Source organism: Esox lucius, chromosome 5, assembly GCF_011004845.1.
Source record: "Esox lucius isolate fEsoLuc1 chromosome 5, fEsoLuc1.pri, whole genome shotgun sequence".
In the NCBI taxonomy this organism is placed as follows: Eukaryota; Metazoa; Chordata; class Actinopteri; order Esociformes; family Esocidae; genus Esox; species Esox lucius.
Genome location: NC_047573.1, coordinates 25078846 through 25090000, shown reverse-complemented (window position 1 = coordinate 25090000; position 11155 = coordinate 25078846). Strand labels below are relative to the sequence as shown.

The 11155-nt window shown below is 42.4% G+C and overlaps 1 protein-coding gene across 4 annotated transcripts in view; it reads left to right on the top strand.

Moving 5' to 3' along the window:
* The first annotated feature begins 1677 nt into the window (after window positions 1-1677).
* Window positions 1678-11155, top strand: part of capn15 (calpain 15) — a 58700-nt gene continuing 49222 nt past the window's right edge. The window contains exon 1 of one of the 4 annotated variants that reach the window (XM_034292303.1): window positions 1678-1698. Coding sequence is in view for 2 of the 4 variants with exons in the window: in XM_029120013.2 (XP_028975846.2) it covers window positions 9467-9645 (179 nt within the window). In the remaining 2 variants the exon portion in view is untranslated. Of the gene's footprint in view, window positions 1699-2224; window positions 2514-6877; window positions 9646-11155 lie in introns of those variants that run through there. The other 3 variants (XM_034292302.1, XM_029120013.2, XM_034292301.1) reach the window with 3 other exon arrangements.

The window sequence follows — 11155 nt, the reverse complement described above, 5'->3', positions numbered from 1 at the left end:
GGGATCATGCTCTGCTTCAGTATGTCACAGTAGATGTTGGCATTCATGGTTCCCTCAATGAACTGTAGCTCCCCAGTGCTGGCAGCACTCATACAGCCCCAGACCATGACACTCCCACCACCATGCTTGAGGTGCCATGTTGAACTTCCAGTGACCAGTATAAGGGAGTGTGAGAGGGATAACACCGAATTTAACACACCTACTCCCCATTCACACCTAAGACCTTGTAACACTTATGAGTCACATGACACCGGAGAGAGAAAATGGCTAATTGGGGCCAATTTGGACATTTTCACTTAAGGGTGTACTCACGTCTGTTGCCAGCGGTTTAGATATTAATGGCTGTGTGTTGAGTTATTTTGAGTGGACAGCAAATTTACACTATTATACAAGCTTTACACTCACTACTTTACATTGTAGCAAAATGTAATTTCTTCAGTGTTGTCAAATGAAAATATATAATCAAATATTTGCAAAAATGTGAGGGGTGAGATACTGTATATATACACATACATAGTACCAGTTGAAACATTTTAACCCACCTATTAATTTAATGGTAAATGTTTATTTTTACTATTTTCCACATTGCAGAATCATAGTAGGACATCACAACTAAGAAATAACACATATGGAATCATGTAGCGACCAACAAATTATTAAACAGATCAAAATAAATGTAATATTGTAGATTCTTCAAAGTAACAACCCTTTGCCTCACTGACAGCTTTGCACAGTCTTTGCATTCTCTCAACCAGCTTCATGAGGTAGTCATCTGGAATGCATTTAAGAAGCGTGCCTTGTTATAAGTTAATTTGTGGAATTTCTTTCCTTCTTAATCTGTTTGAGACAATTTGTTTTGTTTTGGCAAGGTAGGGTTGGTATAAAGAATGCCATCATTATGTCTGTACTGTAAAAGTCCAAATTATGTCAAGAACAAGTCTAATAAGCAAATAGAAATGAATCTCCATCAATTAGCAGATCATTAAATCTGGAAGAATTCAAACATTTTCAGTTACAAAAACCATCAAGCACTATGATGAAACTGGCTCACAGGAAACATCACAGGAAAGGAATCCAAATAAACTAAATCAACAATTCACAGAATTCAAGCAATAGACTCATCTCAACATCAACTGTCCAGGGGAGACTGTGTGATTTAGGCCTTCATTGTCAAATTGCAAATAAACCAGTACTGAAGGACACCAATAATAATAAGAGGCTTGCTTGAGCCAAAAAACACAAGAAATTGACATCAGACCAGAGGTCTGGTGAGTCAGAATGTGAGATGTTTGTGTCTTTGTGAGATGCAGTGTGCAAAAACCGTAGATCTCTTCATTTGTGAATCCCTCTATGAAGCATGGAGGAGGAGGTGTGATGGTGTGGGTTGCTTTGCTCGTGACATGTTGGTGATTTATTTAGAATTCAGGGCACACATAACAAGCATGAATACCACAGCATTCTTCTGTGATACGCCATCCCATCTGGTTTGTCTATCATTTGTTTTTCAACAGGACACCTCCAGGCTGTGTAAGGGCTATTTGACCAAGAAGGGGAGTGATGAAGTGTTGTATCAGATGACTAGGTTCCACCCTCACTGGACCTCAACGCAATTGAGATGATTTACGATGAGTTGGACCACCGAGTGAAGGTAAAGCAGCAGTGCTCAGCATATGTGGAAAACTCCTTCAAGCATTCCAGGTCAGTATTTCATGAAGCTGGTTAAGAGAATGGCAAGAGTGAGCAAAATTGTCAGTAAGGGTGGCTGCTTTGAAGAATCTAAAATATTAATGTATTTAGATTTTTTTACCACTTTGTGTGTGTGTGTGTGTGTAAATATATGTACACTACTGTTCAAAAGTTTGGGGTCATTTAGAAATGTCCTTGTTTTCTGTACACATACATAGTAAATTATTAATACATGTAGGCTAATCCTTAAGTACCCCGTGACACTAAAACTTGTATACTTTTTTTTAATTGAGATTATTTGATTTTTATTAATTAAACAAAACAAAAAAACGTAAAATGTAACGAATTATAACCTGTATCAACAAAAACAATAATCGGGAGAGCGGATATCCTACTTAGAAAAATTGCAGTGAACGATGGAAAACGTAGTTCTGTTGTCCACATTCCCGAATGTGTTCTACGCAAACTCAACGTACAAACATTGAACGTCTCCGCAGCTCTACGGAAAAGGCGTACGTTTCTTTTGCTTGGCTCCTTGGAGATTCCCCTTCCTGGGGTGTTTGAGGTAACGTACATGACTATTCAATAGAACCTAACCTAACTCGATGGAGTGGGAATATAAACGAGATTTTGGCAAGAAAAACTAACAGCTCGAGGATGCACTGAAGCGAGAAAGTAACGCTAAGCAATGTGTAATCATCTAACGCTTGTGAAAGTGCAATTTCTGACAGAACTTGTTTTTTGGCTAATAGAGAAAAGTTAACGTGTTCGACAATCAAGAAAGGAGTAGCTGGTTCTCAACCGTATTATAAACTACTTGTTTTGAGGTAAGAATCTTTTCGACATGTGTAGAATCAGAAGTAGACGAACGCCTATGACTATCGATTATGTCAACCTATATTTCTTAGTATGGTTGTCTTTGTTTATTATTGTCCCCCGGCTTTCTTGTCTCCCGCTGTCGCGCGTCATCCAATGGGTTGACTTTTGCAATAATTTTGTGGTGTTACATTGCAGCTAATCAAGGTGGACAAGTTCGTGCTTCTCGCTTGTGGAAGTTTGTTACGAGTAGTTATTTTCTTTTCGGCAGGAGAATTATGACAATTAACCTGGCCATTGCTCTCTAGCTAACCCTAATGGCTTATAACATGTTTTGAATTTTCTGTTTGCTTGCTAGCTAGGCTAATTTACCATACATAAGAATAGAATAGCCCACCCCAGCCTAGAACTAATTTGAAAATTCCAATATTGTATGTATTTTGCCCTTTCAAACTAGTGTTTACACCCTATATGTTGTCTACTCAAAGCAGCACTCTTGTTGAGTTATATGGAGAGGGAATTAAGGCACTTCCTTTAGGGAAATCACTCCAATGACAAAGCCTGTGTTAGCCTACATAGCACAGCATACTAAATGCCTTACTGGCCAGGGACAGATTGTTCTTTCGTTTGAACAAAATCTCTTTCAGACTCACTCCTTCTAAAACACACACAAAACACATTCTCTGTATTTGTGCCCCTCTCTCTCGCTCTCTCTCTATCTCTGTTTGCCCCCTCTCTCTCAGTCTACCTCTCTCTCTCTCTGTCTGCCCTACTCGCTCTCTCCTCTCTCTCTCAGCCCCTCCTTTGTCTGCCCCCCTCTCTCTCTTCGTCTGCCCCCCCCACCCCATCTCTCTGTCTCAGTCTTGGACCCAGCTGTTCCTCCTCACTGACAGGTGTGTACAGAACAGGTGCATTGTTACAAAGGGTTACAGTTCTCTGTATGCGAGAGAGAGGAGAGGGAGAGAGGGGGAGGGGGGGGGGCTGGGGGGAGGGAGGGGGGGGGGCTGGGGGGAGGGAGGGGGGGGGGGGGGGGAGAGAACAGAATGCTTCGTGTAAATTTTTGTTTCTTCTAAGTACAGGTGTGCTCATCTATGCTGATGTACCGAAACTAGGATTGCATCTGGATAGTTGTCTGACTAGTAGGACCAGATTATGTTCTTAGCACATATGACAAAACAGGAAGAGGGTTTCCATGGAGTTAAGCTCCCTAGCATGAATGCATTTTCCCCTCTCATGCTAAATTAAATGGTGGGTAAAATGTGTTTACTTGCATTTACACCAGAGTAATTTACCCTCAGAAAGTACAAGAAAAAGGATCTCAGCACTCACCATCTCAGGTTAATATGAAAATGTTTCTTTTTGATTAGCACTACAGGAAAAATACTTTTGAAATAAATACATGTTTAGAAGCAACCAACAAACCGCCTAACGCCAACCCGAACGTAATATGAATTGTTTCCAACCGCTAGATGGTGCAGTTTCTCCTGAACTAGGTTACTCTCACCCAGAGACAGGTTGCCAAATTTGCCAAGTACACATCCATCACAAATTCAAAGATTCCTGGTGAACAAGTAAAGGATTAATATGGCAGTTGTAATGTCTTCAGTGTTTTTGATTCTATCTGTACAACACATCGAAATATCCATGTAATGCTTCATCCGGTAAAAGAGGGCATGAACTGCCATATAGATTTGGACTTGAAGGTTTGTGACTAAGAAAGCAAACAATTTATGGGTCAAAGGTTTGATAAATGCCACGGTATACTAGGGGTCAGAAGATACTTAGCACTGCCGATTGAACACTCTCTAAAGGACACGGTGAACAAATGGAATAGACTGAAAGTCATACCAGTTTTGAACACAGGACAGCTGTTGTGGGCAGAATCTTTGGTATTGCCCATTTGTCATTTTCCTACATTGTTGTTGAAGTCCGATGACCATTAAAAAACGCAATAGGAGGAACATTAACATTTTCCATTCAATCACTTTTACATCAAGTGTGTACATTTTACCTGGAGGGGATAAAACAAATGAATGTTTTTATAGACAAATATGATGTGGAAAATGTATGCAATGAACCTAGTTAGCTATCACAAGAGCTCCGGGTTGGTAAGAATATATATTTCTTCCTTCTTTTTTTTGGGCTGTGTATGTCCATAAAAACCTGCTAGGAACTTGGAATTTGACTTATTACGACATCAAGTAATTGTTTTATCCGAAGACATGATCTACATCCTGTCTGTGTTTGGTTATGACTTTCTGTAGCCGTTAGCGATTATGCTAATTGGAGAAGTGTCATACACGAAAAGGCTTTCTCATAAAGCTTTTCAATGAAAAGCCGCCTTTTTTCACCGGGCGGAGTGATGTCATGACCGTCAGTCCGGTGGTGATTTATTAAGTAAACTCTGAAAGCACAGTGCTCTACAGAAACAAAGTTAGGCTAACAGGCCTCTTGCTGAGCTTGGATTAAAGGACGTGCAGAGTATTTTTTTCCATAAAAAACGACCACTCTGATGACATGGTTAAAGCGTTGTTGTGAATGTAGAACATCAAGTTAGGTTGTTTTTCTATTAAAACAAAGAGCCCTTTGAGTGCAAAACACAAAATATTGAAATCAGAAAAAAATGCCAGTAATAAATAGTGATATAATGTCTTTGCCTGTATCAAACTACCTAATTTCCAATGACACAGATTATACCATTACGTTTGACTCGTTCCATGAGTGACCATGTAATAGTGAATGTGCAAGCGCCTGATTCGGTCGTTTGCGGCCATGATTATAAGTACTGATTAGAATTGTGGATGATGAAAACATGAACTTAAAGGTGAAATTTATGCACCGAAGTCATCCAGCAAAGTATTTTTCTTGGCCATAGAGGACACGTTACATAACCAAATCAAGCATAATCTGCCATGCTAACACATCAACTACTGCATAAGAGGATGCAATTCGAAATGCAATGAAGGAAGAAAAGACAGTGAAATGATAACACTACGAGGAGCTTTCAGGGAGTGTGTGTTCACAAACACTAATCGTCATTACCATCAACGTATGGGACAACCACTTTGCCACTCCCTCTGCTGTTAAACCAAATGGCCTAGACTATAGTGAACAGAGGTGTCCATGTTGCTATTCGTTGGAGCTCATGGTCTACCCACTGCTGCTTGGGAAACCTCAAGACTCAATAATATAGGCCTGTTATGTTGATGCTGCTTTCAACAATGGAATATTGTCCAAACAGGGAGAGCTGAGGTTTGAGGTCACAGTGATGGCGGAGGAGGTTTGAGGTCACAGTGATGGCGGAGGAGGTTTGAGGTCACAGTGATGGCGGAGGAGGTTTGAGGTCACAGTGATGGCGGAGGAGGTTTGAGGTCACAGTGATGGCGGAGGAGGTTTGAGGTCACAGTGATGGCGGAGGAGGTTTGAGGTCACAGTGATGGCGGAGGAGGTTTGAGGTCACAGTGATGGCGGAGGAGGTTTGAGGTCACAGTGATGGCGGAGGAGGTTTGAGGTCACAGTGATGGCGGAGGAGGTTTGAGGTTACAGTGATGGCGGAGGAGGTTTAAGGTCACAGTGATGGGGAGGAGGTTTGAGGTCACAGTGATGGCGGAGGAGGTTTAAGGTCACAGTGTTAGGGAGGGGATGGAAAAAGAATAGCAGAAAGAGGACAAAAAAATGGAAAGTCAAAAGCTTTACTCAGCTATTTGAATGCACAAGTCAGCAGTGTGGTGGTGGGGTTCCCACGGGTTTATTAACCCTTCATTTACATGTTGTTTTTGGAGAGGGTGGGGCTAAAATGTTGTGTACTACATGGGTACACCCCATTTCTACGACTCTTAAATCTCTGCGTCTCACAAATGAGACCGTCAGACTATGCTGAATGGATTTATCTGTTTAATCTGGAGATAGCCAGAAGGTCCAACTCTGTCTCTGCTCTGCCCCTGAGTTGGAGCTGGCCTGTGGTCAAACAGAACTTCTCCCCTCATTTTGCTGTCACAGACAACCCAAAAAGGGCAAGCGTAGCCCAATTAGTGGGAGCGATAGGGACATCTTTCTGTTGAACATACCCTTTCTGTTAGACCCTTCTAGAAAGTCTGGGTCGACTCACTTAAGAATTCTGTTAGTAAAAGCCATACATTAATGATATTTATTTGATAAACAAAGCACAAGAGGGTGTGTTATATGACCAGTATAGCACAGTTAAGGGCATTTTTAACGTTTTGCACAGCCTTTAACACAATGTAACTGGTATTCCTTGACACAGCCCAGCTGTCTTTTTGCTATTATAAACCAGTTACTATTGTTATGAGAACAGTAAAAAGGAATGCTTTGTCATACCCAGGGTGGACCGATAAATATACCATGGTGTTCAGTCAGTCGGCATTCAGGGTTTGAATCACTCAGTTTATAATACAGTACAGCCACTGCTGCCAATTTATGTGCTTAAAAATGACCACATCTGCAATTTTCAACCCTAGGCTTATGTGATCACAGTAAGTGTAAGGGGCTGTGACATTTTAAGCCGCCCACTACTTTTTTCCCCACAGTGTTAGGTCATCTAACATTTAGCCTAGCCTATAGAAATTAAAATATATGCCTACAAACAAACAAAAACAATTAGTTTAGTCTGAGGTACACGGAGTGTATTTATCCGTTTGATGTCTTGAACGCACCCCTTCGCTTTCTCTGCCCCAAATGCGCATGCGCGATGCTGACTCGCTGTAATCCTCTGTTAGGAAGAGATTGCATCTGCGTCCACTGCACTTATCAGAGGGAGAATTAAACCCAATTGAAAAAAATAGAAATGTAATGCAATAAAAACAGCCCCCGGTGCAAAGTCTAACAGTGGGCCCAGGTTGGAGCATTGCAGTATGGGTAGTGATTTATTTCTAAAGCGACGACGGGGTTGAAGCGAGGATGTCTCCTAAAGAAGTCAACGAGGATCACCGTCATAAAATACCGGAATTTTGAGATGAGCGCACGGGAATGGACCGGTCTGGAGACAATGGAATTTGCGTTTAAAATCCATTCTGGATGAGAATGTTAAGTTCCATTTTCACGTTTTTAATAAGCTGTTATTTCGGCCCTGGCAGGATCAGCCCCTGCCCTCTTCTGAGTTAGGCACTGGAAACTGGCACATTGCTACATTGTGGTTTGTTCTGAATTCGCCTCTGTTTTGCGGCTCTCGTACTGACAGGAATTCGATACATGGTTTAAATACCTCTGCACACACTTGTTAGCTAGTTGGGGTTAAATCGTAATAAGCAATGCTGTTTTGGCACGAACGGAATCTGTTTAATTGTCAGTATTGACGCGGCTCATTTAACATCACTATTATTTAGTTTTGCATATGTATATATGAGAATGAATAATATAAGGAATATACCTATAATTATCTTTTCGCGTGTAATATAGAGTCTACAGTTTTTACATCCATGAGAATAAAGAATACATGTGTATATACTTCACGCCTTTGTTGGACTCCTCACTCGGAATGCACGATTGTAGTTCCTTTGGCAAAGATCCTTGCTGTGACAGGTTGGCACACATAAAGCCTACTGTACATGGATCTACTGGGTGGAACATCAACTGGATATTACTGAAATAAACCTGCGAAAAGCTAACCAGACAATCGTAGCATACTGTACCGTATCCTCATCGACGTTTGGGACTTGAAAACATAACCGGACTCTGCTAAGGTCACACCTGTCGAATATTTATTAGAACTTCCCCTACAGTCGGGAGCCTTTGAGTTCGTCGCTCACACACGTATTTGTTTAGTCTTCCGTTTTGATACCAAAGTTCATGTTTGTTTTCCTGTTTAAGTAGCTATTCTGGATTTTACTATCACGGTCCACGGTAGCAGCTGTGGGCAAGTTTCGAAATTTGAAAGATGAGCCTGGGAAATTTGTATCAGAGCTTCGGTCAGTGTGCCAGCAGTGCCTGCTCAAGAATCACCCATCTTCTGGACAACAAATGCTCATGTCAACGGAGACTACAGTAAAATAAATGTGATTATTCGATAAAGGTATTCTGATATGTATTGAGTTTAAAAGCTTATTTAAAGCAACCTAAATAGAATAGCATTTGTTGTTCATGCCATGGCTTGAGTTTAACTCAGTCTGGCTCAAGTCCAAAAAAAGCAGCACGTAGACCAATGTCAGTCACTTTTCAATTTTCCCGTTACTCTTTCTATTCGTTATTTTATTTATTGTCTCAACTCAGCCATATTACATCAGACATGTTAATTGAAAGGGATCCCTGTCAACTCTGCTTGTACCCATTCCACTGCATGTGCCTCTGCGTGACAAAGGGTTAAAGCATGGTGAACCAGTCACGAGATGGCACACAACTGAGGAACACTGCAACTAGTGCAGAAGAAATAGTTGAATGACACTCCAGACAACATGGCCCAGAGAATTAGTTAAGAGGCCTACAAGTCTACAACAGAAAATTGGTACCCACTTAAAAGAAGAGCGTGTGTGCGTGTGCGTCTTTTTCCCTCAGACTCGGTGACGAATTGGAATCAGTGCTCGGGGCAACCAATTACAGTTTAGATTGAGCACTTCTCCGCGCTGTGGGAAATCCACCCTGATCTGGAGTTTGAGCCGGTGCTGTGTTCCACTGGCTTTGATTTCCTCATTATTGCCTTTCTATTACATTTTTGGGGGATATAGCCATCTCCGAGCACACTTGGAATCACTTCACAGGATGAAAACCGTCCCTTTTTGAAATGGGGGTTGTCTCAAATCGAGCCAGTTGGAGGTTTGCTAGGGCTGAGAACACATGAGGGTCCCCCTTCCCCCCCGGACTCCTCCTCTCCACAACAACCCTGAAACTGTTAAGATCGAAAACATTAGTCGGCGACACTCCATCTTCTTCCCGTCCCGTACGCTCGGCGCTTTCAAAGGGCGATAACCCCGTTCGACTGGGAAAGTGAGCGCTTTACACAGCACCCCCGGCGATGGGGAGTTCCGCCTCCTCCCTCACAGCCGAGACCGAATCGGACCATGGTTTCCGGAGCGGCCCGTATCCCTCGTCCCCTCCCATGGGTTGGCTCAGGAACAGCCACAGCAGCCCGGTGTGGGGAGCCACCTTCATCACCCGCCAACAGCAGCCTTCGCTTCCGCACCGAGAGCGCAGGTAAGAGCTGAACACCTCGTTGGCCCGGATCGGCGGCCCAGACCGGGTTCCCGTTGATGGGCATTAAGGAGAGCGTTAGGCCGTGCTCTTTCGGCGGTCTAGGAGTGGCACCGCTGTCACTGCGAGCCATACGGGTTAGCGCACAGGACAGATGGCTTTGTTGTGCCGATCACAATATTGTGATGGGTGTTTCGTTTCTGTTTGAGTGGGTTCCTAAGGGTGTGTTTTGTCATTTTTAGTGTTGCAATTCTCCGAGCACACCGATCCACTTTAAATCATCCACCTGTCACTGCTCCAGACAGATTCACTGTAACCAGTTATGTCCCAGTCAGTCATTTTCACAGAAATCTCTTAACGTGCATTGACAATGTTACCATGTCATTAAATCCCCAGGAATACTATTAAATCCAAACAATTGTTCCACTAACAAATTGGATGTGACCATAGTTCCACTTTGATGATTTGATATCCAATCCACCAGCTGGATCCGCCATCTGATAATCCCGCCTCCTTACCTTTCCACTCTACAGCTCTTAAGTGCTGAATTTACGGGGAAGCTGATTGAATTGCTGTGCCAATTTGATTGCACCTACCGTGTGAATTGGGCATGGACTCTCTTCGCCGGGTTGATTGGGGAGCTTGTTTTATGGCCAGTACCTTTGGAGGGAGGGCTTCCGGACCAGACTAAACGACTGTTGATTCTGTGCCATCAGCTTCGTTTGAGAATGCGCTACACCGGGCTCTGTTGTTTGACCTTTGTCAAAAACACGCCGTCCACTAACAGATGGCCGCCACTGTGCAGATGGCAAAGTCCTCCCTGAAAATTGACTGACTGCCTGGTGTAATTATTGTTGTTGTAGTCTATAAAACCTCTGAAGGATTCTGCCGTCTCATTCAGCATCTCGTTAGCGTAGAGCAGTGTTTCCCGATCCTGATCCTGAGATGGTTTCAGAAACTGCTTGCTTTCTTTTCTTGCTGTTTGAGTTATTTTGTAAGGATGTTCTTGAAGAGACCATCATTTTGAGTCTGTGTCCATTATGACTGAGGATAAAAGCCTCCTGTAGGTAGTCGATACAGCATTACGGCTTGGTTTGAACCTCTGCTCATGACTGCTGAAACAGGTTGCTCCAACATTCCATACAGGCCATTTTTTTATCCGTTTACATCAATTCCGGTGTGAAATGACACCTAAGACCCATGGATAAATAAATCAACCACTTTACATCTTAAAAATGTCTTCGTATTAAAGGCTTTGCTTTCTGTCAAACAGGTGACAAACAGGTATTGGACAACATCTACCAGAAAAAGTATTAAGGTATTTTCAATCAATCAGTCATAGTATTTCATAAAGCCCTTTTTACATCAGCAGTTATTAAATTGGGCTTATACAGATAACCTGTCTAATACTCCCAAAAAGCAAGCAACAACGACAATTTGACACATTGGCTAAGAGAAACTCCCTAGTAGGATTATGAACTAGGAAGAAACCTGAGGAGGAACTGGACCCTTG